Source organism: Ambystoma mexicanum, chromosome 4p, assembly GCF_040938575.1.
Source record: "Ambystoma mexicanum isolate Mex_15411 chromosome 4p, UKY_AmexF1_1, whole genome shotgun sequence".
NCBI classification, from domain to species: domain Eukaryota; kingdom Metazoa; phylum Chordata; class Amphibia; order Caudata; family Ambystomatidae; genus Ambystoma; species Ambystoma mexicanum.
In genome coordinates, this window is record NC_090927.1 from 684,671,166 (window position 1) to 684,693,003 (window position 21,838).

The following is a 21,838-nucleotide window of genomic DNA, read 5'->3' on the forward strand; positions in this document are numbered from 1 at the left end:
GCTTAGACTTACTGTCAATCAACATTGAAATAATTCATTTTTATATGTATGTGATTTCCTACAGTAGATCATTCCATGATTTGGTAGATAGTGCTTCCTCATCTGATCTATTTAGTGTGGTCGTTAGGAAAATAAAATGGCGCCTAATATCTGTGTTCTCTTTGTTCTTTCTTTACTATTCATGTCGCTGTGTCAATTATGTCCCTTAACTATGTATTAGCCCTTACCTACTGTCTGCAATTGAAATATTCCAAATGAGTTGCTCTTGTGAGGTTCTGGGTCTGCGGCATGAAAAGGAGCACAGACTATGGCAGAATAATTGTGAAAGTGTTTCGGCAGCTCCAATGTAATCGTTTACCTCAAGCATAAGCATGACTGTCATTTCCCAAAGATTGCGATGTTATTCACCTGCTTTATTTTATTGATCTTTTTATTATCTAGGAACTAATCACTGCCTGGTACATAGGATTTTTAGTTCTCATCTTTTCATCTTTCCTTGTCTACCTGGTGGAAAAGGACGCCAACACGCAATTCTCTACTTACGCCGATGCTTTGTGGTGGGGCACGGTAAGTTACAAAAAAAAGTGCGAGGTTCCTTTGAAACATCATTTTTGACATTGCAATTATAGTTAATTGGGATCTGCTGGGCAGTGTGTATTGATTCTCACTTGTATAGAAAGAAAGAATACAGAGGCTGGTGGATGCTTGAAGACCAAGATTTTCCGGCCTAGAGAAATTGTAATATTGAATCTAAATCAATACTTGTGTCGGATAATGAGATGGCCCTGCAGCTTCTGACCCTACAGCCCCGCGTTCAGTAATAGTAGGGACGTCACTCAAGCTTCATTACACGAGGATAGCCAAGTCCCACATTTTGTAAGTAAATGCTAAGCGGGATGAAGAGCACCGTTTGTGCCTCATTACCTCGCCATTCGCTCCCTTTGTGTTACCACCAACGGAATTACTAAAGATTTCTTTCTAATAGACTCCCTTCCTGTAGTCTCTGCTGCTAGGCGTGTCTCACTCTGCATAGTTGTCCTAGTCTCAGTAGGCAGATGTGTTGTAGGGGGGAACTTCTGGGAAGATGTAGCCCTACTCCTTCCCTGTACCTGTAGCATGGTCTCCAACACTACATCTTGTGCCTTATCAGCGCTTTTTACAATTGTCATATTCTTAGTTTCATGCGACCGGATCCAGCTCGATGCGGCTGGACATCTGAACCTGGATGTGAACACATGTTATAACCATTTCCATTGTACTTTAGCGTCCTCTGCAACCAGGAAAGTATGCCTATGTAGCCATGTAACCTACGCCGTGATACCTCTGGGTTTGGCCATATAACAAATGCCGTAAATAAATAAATAAATAAATAATAGATCCGTGCTGGATTATTCTTTTTATTTATTTATTTTATTCATTTGTAAAGTGCAGCCAAACCCTGGGGCATCTGGGCGCTAATCGTACAAGTTACAGAGGTAAAAAGATACAGGCACTGCGTAATGTCATAGTCATTATACATAAAATTATACATGAATGTTATAACGTAATATGACATAAATTACAACAGGTATTTACAGGATAATGCAGATAAACAGGAATCACGTGGGAGGCGTGATATATATATACAACAGGAAATGGGGCTGACATAATAATTGGGTGTAATGAGTGTCAATATGACTGAGGTACTAGAGCCGGAGGGCTGGGGTCTTGCTCGATAAGCCAATCGATAAATGAGCCATTTATCCCAGGGTGACTTAAGCCTATACAACAGATATTACTTGTTTCTTGGTTTTGTACCTCGCCCGGAAGCTTATTACCTCATGGTCCCTCAAGAGTGCTTAACCCTTTAAGTGCCATTGTTGTCCCCCCCCAGTGCCATGGTTTTTTTTTAAAAATCACGGTACCCACCGCAAAACCCGCCCAACATTTCCCCAGTCATTAACCCCTTAAGTGCCACCGACGAGCCAGCTCGTCGGTGGCAACCTGGAGCGGTTTTTACCGACGAGCCGGCTCGTCGGTGGCATTTAAGAGGTTAAAGACCTTTTTAGTGAGAATCAGGAACTAGAGGGTCCCATGTGACAATGTGGGTGTGGACATCAGCATCTATGGGGGCATATCACATCTGGTGTCTTTTGATGTGGGGCATGCAGGTCCCCTCGTGTAACTGGCCAGTCCCTGACACTTTCTTAAAGAGGGAGATGTTGTCTTCACTTTCATTGCATGGTTGTCAAAGTCTTCCTTGACATATGTGTCTACTGGGCTTGCTTTAAGGACCCGGATCTGGCACATCTCCAAGATGTCATATTCATAGGCCCAACATTTCGATGGTCTATCCCTTGTGTTTCTTGCAGTAGAATTTGAAGTGAGCAGCAAGGTTTTTTGCAATCCAAGGTCACTAGAAGGCTCCAGGAGATATTCCTGACCTTGATTTATATTCTTTTCTCTGCAGGTAGCCATCAATGCTCTTTGAGGGATGATGTAATGTCATGTCATTTCCCTACATTAGGACCCGTTGTGAATAAAAACCCAGTGCTTGGAGGGCATCAGCCAAAAAGGGTCTCTAGCCTTGCGCCAGTAGGTGATTCCTTTTCATTCAGCCAAGGGCATCTGGGAGCATGTACTGCACCTCCCTCCTGCATCCTCTGGCCCGCCGGTGCTCTCCATCTGCATAGCTTCCCTTAGGTTCCCATTGACCTTTGGTGAAAGGCATGCTAAGGCCTTGAGCCTTGTACACTATGACAGCCTGCAACTAAATTCAGTGCATTGTACAGTGGCCATCGTTGACTACTAATGAAAGCCAGGGTTCATTCATAAGTGATAGCTTGCCATACAATGATGTTAATTAATGACATATGCATGTTTATGGATCACTACTGAGTCTCTCAAATGTCAGGCAAGATACACAGATGGGGATGAGACATGAAAGTCAGCTCCTCTTGGCTTGACCATCATCATCATTGGAAGGTGGGTGGCAGGGGACACACAGTGGCCACCAGAACTGTAACATTGACATTAAGCTGTCCCATGATACACATCAGGGAGTAATTGGAGATGCCAACTATGACCCCATCATGCATCTACGCTTCCTCAACAAAGTGACTGAGACAACTGGCACCATCCAGTTGCATGAAAGGATGAAAGGATCACTCAGCACAATCTCCTGCAGGGCTACCAGTCTGGTTTTCCACCACGATGCAAGTTAATAAAGAGGATGCATGCTTTCCAAACCTAATCAGCATATCTGTTGCCTTTGGTACCAATTACCTCGCCACGCCCGTGGGCTTCTACAAAACACTCCTACAGTGGCTCACCTTCTACCTCTCCAAGAAAAAGCTACTTTTCGGTATGGGCCCCCGACAGATCCCAGCACCGCCCAGTGACCTGAAGAGTCCTGTAAGTTGCCCCCCTGTCCCCTGTCATTGTCATTCTCTACATGGAACCTCTAGGAGAACCTCTTTCCAACATTGTCATCGAGATACACCAATAGACAGATGACACAGTGCTTTACCTGAAGCTCAATGTCCTAGGAAATCCCTCCAAGCATGCCCAAGTCCAGAATTGGCTGACTAACATAAAGTTCAATGGATGTTTGCCTCATCACACTCCCTGTGCAAAATATCTCATATTTAACATGAACTGTGACCTCTAATTCAAAACACACATCTCCAAGAAGGCACAAACAGCATGATAACAGCTTGCACTCCTTTGCCATCCTCTGCAATGTCAAGCTTTTCCTCTCGGTCTCGAGTAGCAGAGCACTTTTCCAAGCCCTTGTTATCTCCCACGTGGATGGAGGTGAAGCCAAACCTGTGGGAGTGCCAGATGCCACCTTGGCCCTCTGAAAGCCATTCAGCATGCTGCTGCATACCCCAATGAAATAAGTCAATTCAATCACAGCACCCCCATCCTAATGGAGCTGCACTGGCTAAACTTTCATGTACACATCATAGTTAAGAAGGCCTTCATCCCCTACAATGCCATTACAACCAAAACACCACTCTGCCAGTCTAAGAAACTCACCATCATCGGAGGCTAGCGCACCACCAGAAGTCACAACATCCCCAGTCTGGAAACAAAGAATTGAAGAGAGGAAAAACAGGAAACAGGCCTTAGCCTGCTATGCATCCTGTCTCGGGAACAAATTGCCAATGCAGAGAAGACTGGTCTTCTCGGTCTACACTTCAGACAGGACCCGCAGAGCATACTCTTCAAAGAACATCTTACTAACCACTGATTGCTTCAGCCACGCTTCTCCCTCTCCAGAGTGTATCCTGCCCCCCTACCATTCCAACTCTTCTGCTACCCCATCCCAGGCCTTCTCTTGTCCCTTGGGTGCATCACCTATAGAGCGTTCTGTTCAGGCTAGGTTTGCGCTTTGTAAATCCCAGGCGTTCGCATATACATGCAGATAAGGTCCTGGTGGTTGGTTTGAGCTTTATAACGGGTATGGGTATCAGAAGGCTACCTGGAGCATGCTGTAGTATACTAGTTATGATGAAGAGTGTGGCCCTTATAAAACAAACTGAAGTCACAATGTAGTAGATTTCAACAGAGAAAACCACTAGACCCACGTGAAAAATGACTTACATTGTTCAGTTCGGAGAGAGTGAGTGTATTAGTGTTTTAATACCACTGCCTTGTTGTTACTGTGCTCAGTAGAACAGAAGAAAGAAACGTATTCTAAGATCTGGTCCCCTTTCGCCTTCATCAGTCTGGATCGGTTGTTTCGCTGCAACTAAAATGTGAAACATTCTGACTTAGTGTTGGCCGGTGTTTCCCTCTGTAGTTTTCTAGTGTTGACAAAGGTTCTCCATCAATGGGAAGCCACTCTCCCCCTCCCCCAGTTCTGTCATATAGCATCAGGGGTTTGAACATGGCCTAAATGAGACTTATTGTTGCCATGTGCACAATATTGGCAACCTCATTTGAGGCAAAGAAGAGGGACGCAACTGCCCTTTTACATGTAAAGGACAATCTACTTCAGTCCCTTCACGGATCTACTTCAGTCCCTTCACTGATCTACTTTAGTCCCTTCACTGATCTCCTTCAGTCCCTTCACTGAGGTCAAACTGGCAGGCCGATGCTGCGTTCAACACAATTGTCTACCGGATCCTTTGAGATAGACTGTAAGAGGCGTTCAGGGCTTGGAGGAAGCCGGTACACGGTTCAGAGTTTTCCTTACTGGGAGATCAGCAAGGTTTGCACTGAGTTATTTCTTATCTTTTTCTTTTACATTTGACTGTGGGGTCCCTCAGTGTTTGTTTGTTTGTTTGTTTGTTTGTTTGTTTGTTTGTTTGTTTGTTTATTATTTATACAGTGCGCCACACCCTGGGGTATCTGGGCACTTTACAAGACATCTTGGGATACATAAGTACATATAAGTGGACAGTGATACAGAGTAGAACGTCGAGAGGTAGTAAGAGCATAGAAGAATAACAGTTAAATACAGTAATCAGAAAACAAAACTGCGTGTGCATAGATACATTTGTCAGTGAGAAAGGTGATACATAAGAATGGCGTCCGCAGGCGTAATTGTGCCGGCAGGGGCTGGTGGAATCTAATTAATAGACAGACTCAGGCAATGGAGGCGGTGGTGTCATTGGTGACAAGCGATTTTTTGGTATTGGGTCTGAAGCTGTGGAGGTATGATTCGGCACGTAAGTTAAGTGGGAGGGCATTACATGCCAGAGCTGCTAGTACCGGGAAGCTGGCACCTCCAGCTCTTTTTAAGTTGAAGCGTGGCAAGATGATGCAGAAGGAGTTAACTGATCTCGTAGGTCTGGATGAAGTTTTTAAGAGCGATTTTGTCTATCAAGTATTTGAGGGCAGCGTTATAAAGACATTTGTGAGGGATGGAGACACGTTTAAAGTAGATTCTATCCTGGATAGAAAGCCATTTGTGGCTTCTTCTTGTTTCAGAGATGTGGTCCTTTCTTGGGATGCCCAAGGCTGTTCTTAGTGCATTATTTTGCAGGGTATGGAGGTTGGTTAGCACTTGTTTATTTTCTCCTGCATAGAGAGCATTACAGTAATCAAGTTTAGACAAGATTAGTGCTTGTGCCAAGATCATGCGGCTATCGGAAGAAGATATTTTTTACATGCATGAATAAGTTTGCAGGTATAGGCGGTAGCTGTCGCAGTGGCGTTAGCTTGTTTCTTAAGGTTCAAGGCGGAATCGAGATGGAAGCCTAAGGTTTTAGTTTCCTTGGCCGTAATGATCAGATTGCCATCTATATTGAACGAGGCGTATTTAGGGCTATGTTTTTTTTAGATAAAAAGGGGTGCCTAGTATGAGAATTTCGATCTTCTCGCCATTCAGGCAAAAGCTATGGGTGGCCATCCAGGCCTGAACGACGAGGTAGATTTTATTTAGTAGGTCGTTGTCAGAGTCGTAGTTGTCAGATAGTGGGATCAGTATCTGGGTGTCATCTGCATAGTTAGTGTAGATGACACCCAAACGGTACAGGATGTCGAATAATGGTTTGGAAAACACATTGTATAATGTGGGGGAAATGCAGGAACCTTGTGGTACTCCGCAAGTGATAGGGAAGGGGTCGGCTGCATCTGATGGAGATAATACTCTCATCATTCTATTGTATAAGAAGGATTTAATCCAAGTTGCAGCCTCCAGAGAGAAGTTTGCTGCTGATAACAGATGCTCACAAAGTATATTGTGGTCAACCAGATCGAAGGCAGCAGAGAGGTCTAATAGCAGAAGTAGTGCACATTGTCTGTTGTCTTTTATTAGGTCTATTTGCGTTTTCAGATCTAGTAGTGCTGTTTCGGTTCCATGAAGAGGTCTAAAGCCGGATTGTCTAAACCCTAGAATATTGTTAATCTCTAGGTAGGTCTGGATTTGGAGGTATGCTGCCTTATCAATAATTTTGAGTAGGAAAGGGACTCTGGTTATTGGCCTGTAATTAGTTGGGATTGTAGGGCCAAGAGAAGCTTTTTTAAGCAGGGGTAGTACCCATGTGTCTTTCAGGTTGGTGGGAACCTGGCATGATTTAAAGCAGGCATTTATTAACCTGGTGATGACGGGAGTGAGAACTCTCACTGCATCTTTGATAATTTGGGCCGGGCAGATGTTACCTTGACAGCGTGAGGGTTTTAGAGAGTTAATGATTTTTGCGACCTCTGTTGTAGTGACTTGGGCGAACTTAAATTCTAGTAGAGTATTGGTAGGGATGGTGGTGTCCTGATTTTGAATTGTGTCAATGCTATTGATATTAAGTCTCTTGGAGGCAATTTTCTTTTGGAAGGTGGTAATTTTATTAAGCAGGGCGTTTTGCATGCCATTGCACCAAGCTTTGGTTTTAGGATGAGAGTCATCTGGAGCTAGCATTTTGGATCCTGTCGTTATATGTTTCCTGTTTAGTTTTGATGATCTCTGCTTTGTAGCGAGCTGAGGTTTCTCTATCTTTGTTCTCCTTAGAGGGTAAGTTTTTCCATGTGACCTCACATTTCCTTTTTTCAGACCTCAGGGCTTTCATTTGTGGTGTATACCAGGTATTAAGATGGTCTTTGAGTTTACTCTTACAGAGTTTCAAAGGGGCAATGGAATCTAAGGCCATAGTCATAGTATTATTGAAGAGATCTATTAGTTCCTCGGGATCTTCAGAGTTGTTGGCGTTTAGCATTGGGATCAGTATAGGGGTTCATTTTTCAGCTGTAATGTTACGCTTGTTTCTAGTGAGAAGCAGAGAAGCGATAGTCTTAGTTTTAGGGGTTGGGCGGTTAACATTAATGGTGAAAGCGATGAAGGAATGGTCGGTCCATGTTTGTGGTTCAATAGCGGTAATTACAGTGGCACAATTGTGGTCTGCCAACCAATCCAGTGTTCATCCTTTCGTGTGGGTAGGTTGGTTGATTCTCTGTGTGAAGTTCAGTTCACTTAGGGAGTCTTCCAGGGATTTAGCAGCCTGGTTGTTGGGGTCAGATAAGCCAAAGTTAACGTCACCAAGAATTATAATTTGTGACGTTGGTTTGGTATTGTCTGTAAGCAGTGTAATAATGTCCTCCTCGAAGTCTCCTAGGGGGCCACGGGGCCTATATTTGGCTGTGAGCAGTTCACATGATTTGAATGAAAGGGTGGTAGAAGGTCTGAGTGCCAAGTTGGTTCGAGCTATGAAGGCAACCCCTCCGCCTTTAGCATTTTCTCTGTCTGCTCGGGTAATGGTGTAAGAGTCTGGAATGGCTAGCATGAGAGAAGGCCCTGCAGCGGCATTAAGCCAGGTCTCTGATACTGCTAGGAAGTCAATTAATTAGGTCAGCTATGTCGGTTGCGTGTGCAACTACAGATCTTGTGTTTATCAGCGCACCTTTGATGAGGGAAGGCTTTGTCTGAGTTGGTGGGTGAGCTTGGTTTGACATAGGGGTCAGTGGTTTGTTTCGCTTTAGTTTTGGTTTTTTAGGTAGAGAGCAGGTAGTGGTAGGGCATAGTAAACTCTGCGTGGAGCTAGGAAGCGTGTTAAGGGTAGGTATTCTATCCTGGTTAATGTTGACTAGAGGTGCAGCAATGGTGAACCTAGAGGCAAGTCTTTCATTTCTGTGGATGCCACGGCAAGGCTGGTTCGGAGTAGGCTTAGTGGTAAACTGTTTAATCCATTGCATAGGGGTGAGTGTGGAAAGGCTGTTAAGGCTGTTTGGTTTCGTTTGGCAGCTTTCCAGGTTTGGACACAATTGAGGTAGGAATGAGGTAGGTTTGATGAAGTCCGAAAGCAATGTTACTTGTAAAGGAGGGAGGGAGGGTTTTGGTTTGGCCTTACAGAGAAAGGACATTTTCTTAGTGAGTTGGTGGGCGGGCGGCACTGTTAGCAAGTGTTGGCCCAATAGAAGGAGGCTTAGTATTGCATCAATGACTGGCTTGAAGAGATCCATAATAGGGTCACTAGCTAGTTGGTCTAATGAGGTGGGATGCAAGTTACCTGTTAGCAAGGTAGCACAGGTAGGTAAGTAGGTACAGGCCAGGCTAACAGGAGCGGGCTGCTGATGTTTTAGGATATAACATTAAAGTTTTGAATACAAATTGTCAACATAGGTCACAAAAATGGAGTCAACATCAGTTTGCCTCTAAGAGGGGGTCTGTGCTAAAAGCAGATTGCAGTAATGTCACAGTACTTTATTGAGAGCATGGTACAACACAATAGGCTTGGCGCAGATTGTTAGTGTAAGGTACAATACAAGGCTAAAAAATAGTTACCAAGTGGGGTACAATATATGCTCAGTAAGTAATGCAGACAAAGTTACAGTACAGATCAAGTTGCAGATGTTAGGTCAAATGCAAAATGCCATTAGTCAAAATGATGGGCTGTAGGATAGTATGCCCAGGTGAGGTGTAATATTTGCAAAGTATAGATTGCCATAATGACGCAGTACTTGGTTAAATGAAAGTTGCTGGCCGAAGGTATGGCGAGCAGTTCGGCATGGATTGCCGGTGTGGGGTACAGTGAGGACTGCAAGCTCGTTTGCCCAAAAACAGTACAACATGTACTCAGTACACAAAAGCAGGCAACGTTACAATGTAAAGGGTGATGTACACTCAATGCGCAGAGGCAGACAGAGTAGGCAAAATTACAGTATGAAAGTTGATGTAGGACGGGCACGGCAGGTTGTAGGACCCGGAAGGCTACGTACGGTTTTGTCGACCCACCATTACTTGTGAAGTGTAAACAGCATTCATTACATGCAGCAGTGTTGGCGGTTAAGTTGGTTCTCAAGGTTATATTAGTGAGCTAGGCAATATAATGCACAAATAATTGAAAGTGCCAGCAACAAAACTTGCAGGAGATTTACATGAACAGTTCGGAATTACTGTTATAGTCAAGGGTCAGGGGTGGTAGAAATGACAAACCTCTAGGCGTGTAATAGAGATTGTAGAGAGCTGTTTCAATTTTTTATGGTTCGTTCAGAGGCACAGTGAGCAAGTTGCATAGAGCTACACTGCTGCTCGGCGTGCGAACAGTGTCATTGATGCTGGATGGAAAGAGAGTCAGTGGCACCATGCAGTTGAGTAGGCGGAATATGCATTGAATCTAATACGATATGAGACCATGCATAAGTTACACTTGGGCTAATCGTACAGAGAATTCGAGGGTGCAGAAGAGACGGTAGTATGCTCAAACATATAGGTAGTCGCAGTGATCTTACCTTCCGAAGCGGCAAGGAAAGGGATCTGGCCCCACAGTGCGCAAACAGGAGCAAAACAGACGCTTCTCTCTTAAGGCGCTGGCGTCCGCCTGCGGCGGTTGTGCCTGATTAAAGTATGATGCTGTTGCTAGGCACCATGGCAACAACAATATAGTGCAGCCATTTTAGGCAGCGTGCGTCCGATTTCGTGCCATACTCACCACCTCTTCTTCTCATTAGTGACATGTACCCTCTTCATAACTGCTTATTCATGAAAGTATGTTATTCCACAATGGCTAATCCCCCACACTAACGTGAGATGGGGGTTTAGATTCTATTAAAGAAATGGAGGCTATTATTATGCATTACAATCTTTACTCTGAAACCACAGCAGCAAAGAAAACTTTTACAAACAAAAAAGTTTGAAAACAGAACTAAATAGAGTTCAATGTCAATGCAAGGGGGAACTCCCCAATCCATCATGGAGGACAGGTCATGCCCTGCAGGAGGCCAATGAGCAGGGACCCTTCCTTATATAAGTCAATTACTCTAAACCCAACTCCTCTTTATGTAGCTGTCTTGAACCAGACGTCCACTGCACAGATCAGATGATAAACGATGAAGGCGAATCCAGCGAAGCTCTCGTACCGCGCACTCCATAACTTGTAACTGTGAGCCACACTCCTAATCAGAATCTCAACTCGTAGTTGTAAAACAAGCAAGAAGGGTGGGTGGATGGGAAGAACAACAAACCAAAGACTGCTCTCTCTTGAAACACCTGTGTATATGCGTGTCATAAATGTCATATCATGTCATATCAATGGTTGGTGGGTGGGATAATAATCGCCTCCTTGTCTTTAAAAGAATCTAAACCCCCATCTCACGTTAGTGTGGGGGATTAGCCATTCTGTGACAAGACAGGAGGCTCATATTATGCAAGTTCGAAGCCCTTGCATCTCATTAGCACAACATGATGAATACAATAGAGACAATATAATAAAATAATAGGAGAAGAAAATGTTTTAAATACTTTCACTAGATCAATCAGCTGACCACAAGAGAATTGCCCAAGACTAGGCTGCCCGAATAACTGTCTTATAAGGCATAGCCAAATCCACTGCAAGACAAAACAACCGGAAGATGTGCCAATTCCAGCTTTCCTTACAGGCCACCGAAACCAACTGGTTAAAAAGAGGAGAAAAACACTGAACCAAGTTTTCCTACACTAATAGGTTGGGAAAAAACCATCTGAACAATAAACTCCTCTGTTGTCCAATCAAACCTTTAAACACTTAGATTCATACCATCTTTGGGAACCTAGATAGAAAACCAAAGAAGACAAGCACTTAGCTCTCCTGGGGATAAAGTAAAAATACCCCTTAATGGTGAAAGCTTTTTAGGTTCCATCCCATGCGTTAAAGGAAGATATTGCATTAAAGACAGGGCATGTCACATAACTACACTGGGGAACAAGTGTGGAAAGACAAATCTTCATAAAAGGTAAAATGGGAGTAAAAAGGGTTGTTTTATTAATCTGTAATAGGACGACCTATCCTGAGCGGAGCTGAAAAACAATAGACTTAACACATAATTGTCTACAGACATATGTGTATACTAAAGAAGGTATGTCTTCTGGAGGCAGAAACAGAATGGAAGCGAGGGACCCACCTGAAAGCTAAACATGCCAAACCGCCAAAACGGGAACCTTAAGACCTCCCGAGCTCTTGAAGAAGGATTCTGCTACCATGGCAAAGGCAGATATTTACAAAAACCTGACCCTTAAGAGACCAAACCTGGCAAGGAGAAAAATGCATCTTACATCCAATCGCTACCATTATAGTGATATCTGAACCCCGTTGTAGGTGTGCCCGGTGCTTGAACCTTGTTCCCTCCTCCACGGTTGATACCTCCCCTAGAGGATCATAAACTAACTGAAGGAGGACCCCTAAATTCCAAAGCAAAGACTCTAAACTGTAAAGAACTGATCACTAATCAGTTAAAATGAAGTCGCTCACTAGAAGAGGACTAGCCTCTATCTTATGCAATTTGAAGACCCTTGAATCTCCCAGCACCCTGAGCTGGCACCTTATTGCAAAAAACAATCTCCTGTGAAAAACCAAAAGGTCTACCTGCCATGCAGGTGACTAGGAGACTCAAGTCATTAACTAAATATATATATATATATCCCAGCCCTCTGGGAAACGCACTGACAGACACCTTCTGATAGTTAATGTAGAAACGCTGGAATGCATTGTGATAAGAGGGTGGTAAAACTTGGATGGGAGATTAGTAGCGCTCCCAAACCCCTCTATCCCACCAAGGGATATTGAGCCTTCCCAAAGGAGGAGAACCCTCCCCCACTTATCTAAGGAAAACCTTGCAACCCAGAAGAAGTCTACCCTGAGGACCACGCTAAAGCCCCGCTTTACACCCTTAAAATAAATAAATACACTCTTGCACTTCTACCCAACCCCCTGACCGTGGAAGGGACTCTGATTAACCTATTGAAATATCAGGAATTAGCACAAAGGAAAGTAAACTGACGGGAGGGAAATGCTCAGTGCGAGTCTGCACTGGTCACGAATCAGAACTCCTGTAAAAAGAAAAACAGAAAACCATCAGGACTTACTCCAAGAGGTGTAATATTATGATGTAATCTCCCCCAAGGATGGCGGGAAGGGGAATGAGGGGGAAAGGGACTTTGGGGTAATTATCATGTCCCGTAAATGAAAGGTTGTGAAAGAATACTGGGATCACTGTCCCCTCAAACCCTGAGGTCAGAGTCTCTGTATGCGTGTGAGGCTGAACTGGCCACTAAGGGAATCAGGGAAAGGAAAAATATTAAGCACATTGCCCATAGCAAAAATAGCACTTGTATAGTGCTACGAACCCTCAGGTATACTAGTGTTGCTCATCACTACTCCCAACAGTGTGTGCTGTGAGGTGTTTACTTATCGATTGCAGCAGGATAAAAGACTGATTTAGACCTTTCCAAGTTAGGAACCTGCATCAGTAGGCCCAGCACGGCTGTGAAAGCCAGCACTCTATTCGCTGCACTGTAGAAAATTAATATATATATATATATATATATATATATATATATATATATATATATATATATATATATATATATATATATATATAAAACGAAAGAGGCTAAACAACTCTCTTGAGGATACCGAAGGCTGCTTGTACTCCTCGAGCAAAGGAGAAATTGTAACACGCTGCTAGACGGTTAGCTGAACAATAGGCCAAGCTTTTGGAGGAAACCCATGGGGCAGGCGCCAGAAAGTTATTATTTGGAAACTCGTCCATCTGATGCCAGCAAGTGTTTCCAAACACTCCATCCAAGCAGAACATGGTTGCCCAACTTGCCTTGCAACAAAACTGAACAGTTAACCTCGAGCTGACCTTGTCTTCACCAATAGTTCAATAGTAAAATGAATGTCAAAATGGAACAAATATTAAGGGACACACCTCCCCACTAAAGAGAGCCTCAAGCCCTGCAGACCTCAATAGGGGCATAAAGCATAATTTTGTCTTCCTCATGTCGAGAGAACATTTCTGCAGCTTAATCAGCACGGGTATTGGGTGGAGCAATTGTTATTGGGGAAAGCAAAAAATCTAAGGAAAGGACTGAGTTGTCCTAAAACTAACTAAGGTAAAGGGCACCAGAATTTTAACTAAAAGACGAAGGTTAACACCATAGTGATGGCTAGAGAGGAAGGTACGACTCCCACATGAGTCTGTTTATAACTACCTCCTCACACTCTTTTCTTTAAAGTACTTAATAAATAAATGATATAAAATATATAAAATATCCAAAGAAGAGGGGTTACACCCTCACAGGGGTCCGAACACCCGGCCCTTATAGAAGCTGATACTTACTGAGCTATCCAGGCTACTGACAATTCTGAAAAATGCAAATGTGTTCCAGTCAACACTTAAACATATTGTTTAACAAAAGAGTGCACTGAGCAAGTGCACCTCAACTGCTCACCCCAGCAGGGTGTGGCAACCAGCAGTACACAAGGGAGCACTTCGCAGTAGAATCCAGGCAAAGCCTAAACCGAGCAGGTTACGGCACGCTTACAGGAAAAACAATGACATCTGCCATATGCAGCACCTAAACAAAGCTGCCAACTTTAAGTGAGGAATACACTTAGCAAGTGCACTTCAAACTGCTCACCCTGGCAGGGTGTGGCAAACAGCAGTAAACGAGGGGGTAACCTCACATTAGAACTCCGGCAAACCTGAAACCGAGCAGGTTATGGCACACTTACAGTGAAGGAAATGACCTATGACAAATGCAGCACGTAAACAAAGCTGCCAACTTAAGTGAGGAATACACTGAGCAAGTGTACCTCAAACTGCTCACCCTAGTAGGGTGTGAGAACCAGCAATACACGAGGGGGTAATCTCGCATTAGAACTCAGGCAAAGCCTGAAACCGAGCATGTTATGGCATACTTACAGTGAAGGTAACGACCTATGCCATATGCAGCAACTAAACGAAGCTGCCAACTTTAAACAAGTAATACACTGAGTAAGTGTACCTCAACTGCACACCCCAGCAGGGTGTGGCAACCAGCCATACACGAGGGCCACTCTGCACTAGAACACAGGCAAACCTGCCACCAAGCAGGTATGGCACACTTAAAGTGAAGGTAATGACCTATCCATTTACAGCACTTCAACAAAATTGCAGGCTGACAGCGCATCCAGCTCTAGCGCCGGTGTGTTAACATTTTTTAACCTAACGAACACACAGTCTATCAGTATACATTTCGTTTCCCCCCCCCCAGCACTAAAGGAAAGCAAATGCCATTGTGTCCCCAGTATTACAAAAGTACCAAACATTTAGACAGACTACATTAATAATATAAATATGTCCATGCCTAAGGAGTATCTGGAATTCAAACCCTAGTTGTTCTGTGTGGGCTGCTTCCAAGACCAGCGGGTTGCCTCTGTTCGTTATAGAAGATTTTTTTGAACCAACAACCCCATTAGGCAATTCATGCTTGAAACTCTGAGCCAAAAGGTGACACTTAATCAAAACACCTACATTGTAAACTAGAATTACTTAAAATATCTTAAGATATATATTATATAAAAATAAAAATAAATTAATATGCGCTGTATATGGCGGGAAGCGAACCCGGGTCTTCCAGCATGGAAGACTTGCAGCTCTATCATTGAGCTATCCTGTTGCTGAGCAAAAACAGAGGCTTTGTTACACCTACACATGCAACAAGCATGGTTACAAAACATAGGGCCGTAGAGGGCAGGGCCAGCCCGACATCCTACCGCACCTGTAATTCCCAGGCAACTGAAAAAAAAAACAAGGGGCCCGAGTTCAATCAAGAGACCCGCGCACGCCGGGTCTGAAGCAACAACTGTTGCTTCTTCCCGACCGGCGCTCAATGGGAGTCTAAAGAGCAACACGCCCATTGAATACTAATCAACTATGCCCGCGTGCGCCAGGAGAGAGAAGCCGAGGCTTCAGCTCGACCGGCGCGTACAGGTTCAAATGACTTTCAAATATATATGAACAGCACGTAACACTACAAGCGCGAGCGACCATTTTCATCATTCATTATTTCTCAATGCCCATGAAACATGAGCTACACACGTAATAAATGTCTACTGCTACATTCTAACAAAAGAAACCAGAACAAAAGCAACGGCCGCACGCGGCTTCCTTTATAATAAAAGGTAACTTAACATATAGTTACAACATACATGTACAATATTATTTAAAGCCTTAAGGCCTACTACTCACTACATGCAAGACACAACTGAAAGGAGTGACTTAGCTGTGGTGTTAGCAGCAAAGAAAGAGGAGTTGGGTTTAGAGTAATGGACTTATATAAGGAAGGGTCCCTGCTCATTGGCCTCCTGCAGGGCATGACCTGTCCTCCATGATGGATTGGGCAGTTACCACTCGCATTGACATTGAACTCTATTTAGCTCTGTTTTCAAACTTTTTTGTTTGTAAAAGTTTTCTTTGCTGCTGTGGTTTCAGAGTAAAGATTGTAATGCATAATATGAGCCTCCTGTCTTGTCACAGAATTATGTAGACGCAATTATGTAGATGACACGCAAATCACGTTTTGGATTATCTCGTGGCTCTGCTGCCGAAAACAGTTTTGAACTCATTGAGGTTTGAATGAATGATAGTTGCCTCAGTCTAAATCAAACTAAAAACTAAATGTCTACTTCTTGTCACCAAACACACTGAGGGGAAGGCTGACCAAGACCGCTCCCAGGTTCTGATGGCACATGAGATTATCCTCACCCAAAATCAAGCCAAATCTTTAAGGGTTAGAGATCATTCTTCCCTCTATGTGACAGTGACATCAAACACCATGATTAGTTCAACCAATCTTCATCTCTTGTTTCTGCGTCAGACTAGGCCTTTCCTATCTGGGCAAATCTTTGGGACCATAGACTGTGCTAATACGGGGCTATGGTAAACTTCTGCAGCATCGTTTTTCATGGGGAGTGCCACCCTGTCTTGTGTTTTCAAGTGCTCCTTAATTATGCAGTATGAATCGGCTCTAACACCAAAAATGTCCTTTGCATTAACAATAGTCTCTGTAATCGCAGACTATAATAAGCGCTTTACAGAGAACATATTTTACATACGATATCACCCAATCGATGTTGGTAGTCATTCATCGACCTCTGAAGGATGAAAGGCTGGGTTGGTCTTGCCAGGATTGCAACCTGCGACCTGCAGATGAGGCTCAGATTTCAGCAGCGTGCTCTCAACCCGCTGAGCTATCTCACAGTTTACACATATATGATAATGATCCGGTCTGATGACAGGAGAAAAACCAGAATTAAAGAAATTATAGACATTTCTATTTCCATTCTCAACTTTGTTAATGATGTGTAGTGTTCTTTCTTTTAATGAAGATTCTTGTATCCTAGTTGTAGGCTGCTCTCCTACATGTTTCAGCCCTATTCTCGCTGGTGGCATTCCTCTGGGGGAGCTCTTATTTGGGGGGTAGACCCGAAGATTATAGCTGCCTAAATCGAAGAAACAACAATGAGTCAAAGAGGGGGCGATAGCTCAGGGGCAACGCGTTTGTCTTGGAAGCAAGGCGGCGCAACACATGTTCAAATCCCAATCCCGCACTTAGAAACCAATCTCTGGTATAAAATTCGTTATAAAATAATAATTATAATCCTAAGTATTTAGTTCAAGGAAATGACTCTCTAGTTCTGTCTCTAACACCCCAAGAAAAGAGCATATTTTCCTTATGTTCTTAAGGTTAAACTGCCTCTCAGTAAGTGCTAGAATTGTATGGCTCTTACTCTGACCCACAAGGCCTTGCACGGACCAGCACGCCCTTGTAGCACCATCATAGAATCAAATGGGTAATTAGTGGAATTAAGGACCTCTGTTTTTCTCATGATAAGTTTGATGGCGTTTGTTAGAGAGGGTGTGTGTGTGTGTGTGTGTGTAGGGAGTGGCAAGAGAAGTGGTGCGGGTGTTCGCAGGAAGTGGGGGCATAGGGTGATACTCCCATGAAAAGCTAAATATTGAATTAAAAAACATAGGTCGAACCAACTTACCACGAAAAACCACATAGAACCAATCAAACGGCACCAACCGAATAGAGGCCTCGAAGAACGAATGCCTGGTTGCCATTCCACAATGTAAGCATGCCCGTGTCATAGGGTTCCGGGTGCTGGATGCCACACTCTGGAATGACCTTCTGGACCTGGTCGATTTATCGACGAATGGATGACTTTCACAAACCGGCCAAAAACTCTCATTCTCTAGGCCACCCGTTGTACGCCATTTTTCACCAGCCCACAACACTTAATTCCTGTTAGCACTGTACACTGTACCAGAAAATAAAAATAAAATGTAAATGTAGCGCTGTTTACTAGTCGGCAGTCTTATAGGCCGGTGCCCAGGGCCAGGGGCACAAGGGTGCAAGGACGGAGTGTGTCCATGGTTCAGGGTGGGTGTCACGTGTGAGGGCCTGAGATGTACCTCAATCGTGGCAGTGTCCTTTTTGACAAGATGGCTTTTTTTTCATTGACGCTGCCTTCAATATCAGTGATATGAAAATGCCGGTCAGGTGGAACAATTACTGTCATAAATGTTGCCATAGTTGGTAAGTACACGTGGTGGCCAATATGCCATTCAGAAATATATAACCGCCCATCTATAGTATAATTACAATCCCTTAATGGTATATTTTAAAATGTTATAAGCAGATTGAAATACGTTTCCATTCACCCGGAAGTTCTACAAAATGATTACCAGGTAAGAGGTGATGGACGTTAACTATTATGTGGTATTTTTGTCTTGAAGAGATGATTGCTTGGAAGCGCGCCATCTTGCTTGCCGCCTACAAAAATAGCCGTTAGCTTGATCATTCCTCCCGCTGCTGCCACATGCACGCGGCCTTCTGTCAGCTCAGCAATTATGCTGCCCAGCTGAGTATGTGTCTGATCTGCTGAAACGTTGCTTCTATCTGTGTTTTGCGGCCCCTGTACTTAGTTTGAAACATCATTTTTGAAATGTCCTTTGAACGGAACCCACCTACTTGGGAGCAGTACCTGGGTGAACAATGCATTCGAGGGGATGCCGCCTTTTTCGCGAAAAAAACAATGAACCAACTGCGTGTTCACAACTCTTGTTCCGAAACAACTCTAACAGAAGCGGGAAAAGAGATGGACGGGTGGGAAAGGTGTTGTGGTGTACAGACGAGAGGCGGGATTTTAGGAAAAAAGGGGTCATGGGGGAGGGGCGGGGGGTTGAAAGAACGGTCACCCATAAAGGAACAGTAAAAAAAACGGGTCTTAATCGTGAAGTTGACCATTTCCATAAAGGTGTCAGCAAAAGTAAATAGCTACCCATTCTATTACATGCTAGACCTTCAGACATGTTGCACAGTTTGAGCAAGCATTGGCACAGCAAACAGCTTTGGTTTAGGAATTTTGAAAGCACTGCCGTAATGATACTCTCCTGGCTTTAAGATGGCAACAGCTGGAACATGGTATTAATACACAAGCATGTTAGGACAGTGACAGGCAAATGGCTGTATATGGCTTAAACAAGAGCCAACACTATTGGCGTTGACAATGTTTGTTTTGAGCATGAATTCAGAGCAAGGAAAAGATGCGAGGACACCCATATAGCATATATACCAACTGTTTAAGACATTTGCATCACATTATGAAGTGTTTTAAAGCTGCAATTGAGCCATTACCTTTCAGACGTCTGCTTAGAAATAACACTGGCATCCCTTTGAAAACACAGAGATAGGTTCAAAGAGATCCTCAGAGGGCTGCTGTGGGCACGGAGGAGCAGGTAGTAGGTGGGAATGGCCATAGGGACTAGCATGGTTATGGGCATTCAATTGTTGGGCAAAAAAAGCCAAAAAAACCTACAAGCTGGCGGTCCCGACTACGTGCCATCTCGCTCCTATCTGCACTCCCCATGCCAATAGTTTCTGCTTGCAGCACCAGCTAATAGCAAAAGCTAAAACGCTTGAACAAAAAAAAAAGACTTGATGAAAGGTTGCTATCATAAAAATAGTCTTAGCATCATAGCCGGAAGAAAAAAACAGAGGATGGCAGGGGTAGGAAAGGATAGACAAAGAAGACATCTCAAACCACCAAAGCCTTAAGGGTAAGACAACACAAAAGACGGGCACCACTTTCAACCTTATTTCTTTAATATTTGGCAAACTATACAATATATGAGATATAAGTGGAAAGAAAAATTGGTCTTGGAAATCTATACATAAAATAATTCGCTGTAGGCTTAGAAGGACATCCAGGAATCGAGTTATTGCCTTGTGTAACTGTTCAATGTACCTGGGTCGAAAAAAGTCCTTTTGATCCCTAAATGTTTTAAATCCTATGAAGCTTTTTCTCAGTGTGACTCATTCAGTGCCCCTTAAAATTCACCATTTCCCACTGGTTTTTCATGGAAGTGGAACCCCCAAGGCCACCTAGGTTTTGGAAAATCTTTGGGATGGTATTATAGAAACTTTGCACCAGTGCAAGTGCAATTATCACTAGGGCAAAAAAAGAACTCATTTTACACCAGGGTAATTTTTGCCCTACTCCAAGTCCTTTTCACTGGTGCAAAACTGCATTGAAAGAATATGGTTTTTGCACTTGGGCAATTTCTGGCCCAGTGCTAATTCCACTTGCACCAGTGCACATTTTCCATAATAGGGCCCTTCATGTTTTCCTAAAGTTACTAGCTTCATAAATCGTGTTTACATAACCTCTAACATTTAAAATGAAGACATTATTTTTGAGAACATCACTGCCATTTAAAAATGAGGACTTCTTCCAGGGAGGCGCAAGCGGGAGGGGGGGAGAGGGGCTTTGCCAACCATCAAGGTAGCATAATGTTTTGCCCCACCCTCCCAGAGAAGGTTTGTGACTACCACTGCATTAGACTATCTAAGGAAAAAGCATGAGTGATAGGGGGGTACAATGGCCCCTAAAAATGGAGTAAGATCCTAGTGGTCCCCTCACACCATAGACACGTTGAGATGTGTTCCTCAGTGTTGCAGGTACACAAGATTGTGTGGAATTTGAGAGATGTTTGCGAGGTGTGGGGATAGCCCCTGCACATTCTTCTGCGTTCTGTGGGATTGGCCACATATTGCTTCATACAGACAAAGCTCTCACAGGTAACCTGCCTGAAGAGTTGGAACGCGGACTGAGCCCAGACCTCACTTGTGTAACTTAGGAGATGTTTTCAAGCTCGCCAATGCCTGAGTCGCGCTGGCCGCTAAATCTCTGGGTCTACCTGTCGCAAAGAGAGATAGCACGCAAAAAAGGCAAGGACCGGCCATCACTGAATAAGGATGAGTGGACCGCGGGGCAGGGGCCAGAATGAACTGTGGTTGAATCCTCTAAAAATATATTCAGAGAAACATAACCATATATGGAACTTGTGTACAAGGAACCTCTGCAATGTCAATGTCCATGTAGTCATGTGCACCGGAAGCGAGAGGAATGCGTTACGAAAATAGGGAGCCGCAATGAAAAATGGACCTCACTATGATATGATATGAAATGATATTTTATTTGTATCGCACTCATACACAAGAGTTTCCGAGCGCGGCGGGGCAAGGGAGGGGACCAAGGGAGGACAAACAACGATCTTACTAGGCCCAGTGGCATTGAGAACATGCAAGTGCAGTGGAGAGGGAAGGGGGAAAGTGCGAGTCATGTCTGTCATTGCTGCCTTGCTGCACCCAAACCCAGGGCAAGGCTTCCTCCAAGGACAGTTGACGTTGCCCACTGTACTGCTCGTTTTGCAGCAGAGCTCCGCCGGCCACATGTATCCCACAAGCACACACATGAATATTAGAACATGTTTCTTAAAAGAACTATTGTATTTTTTCTTTTTAATTGCCAGGAAGTCTAATAGATACGTTTATTGTACCCCGTTACGATTTGCAGCATGTTTTAAAGAGATTGAGTTTTATTTTGATTTCTTCTTCTGTCTTCCCCTCTCCTTGTTGTGAGGCATCTCGGGAAATGTGATATATTTATGAGGACAATTATTGGACAATTGTACTTATTTTTCGGGTGGGATGGAGGATAATAACGGTCCAATCTTTTCTTTTCATTTAAATAAAAGGCTTTAGCATGTTCCTAATAGGTTTAAAAATCATAGGCAATTTCTCTAAGGTGTTTCTGTTTTTTATATGGGG

At 43.7% G+C, this 21,838-nt stretch overlaps 1 protein-coding gene across 2 annotated transcripts in view; it reads left to right on the forward strand.

Moving 5' to 3' along the window:
• Nucleotides 1–21,838, forward strand: part of KCNQ5 (potassium voltage-gated channel subfamily Q member 5) — a 1,047,762-nt gene that overhangs the window by 635,859 nt on the left and 390,065 nt on the right. For both annotated transcript variants that reach the window (XM_069606244.1, XM_069606245.1), the window contains exon 5: nt 442–567. In XM_069606244.1, the coding sequence (XP_069462345.1) occupies nt 442–567 (126 nt within the window). The remainder of the gene's footprint in view (nt 1–441; nt 568–21,838) is intronic.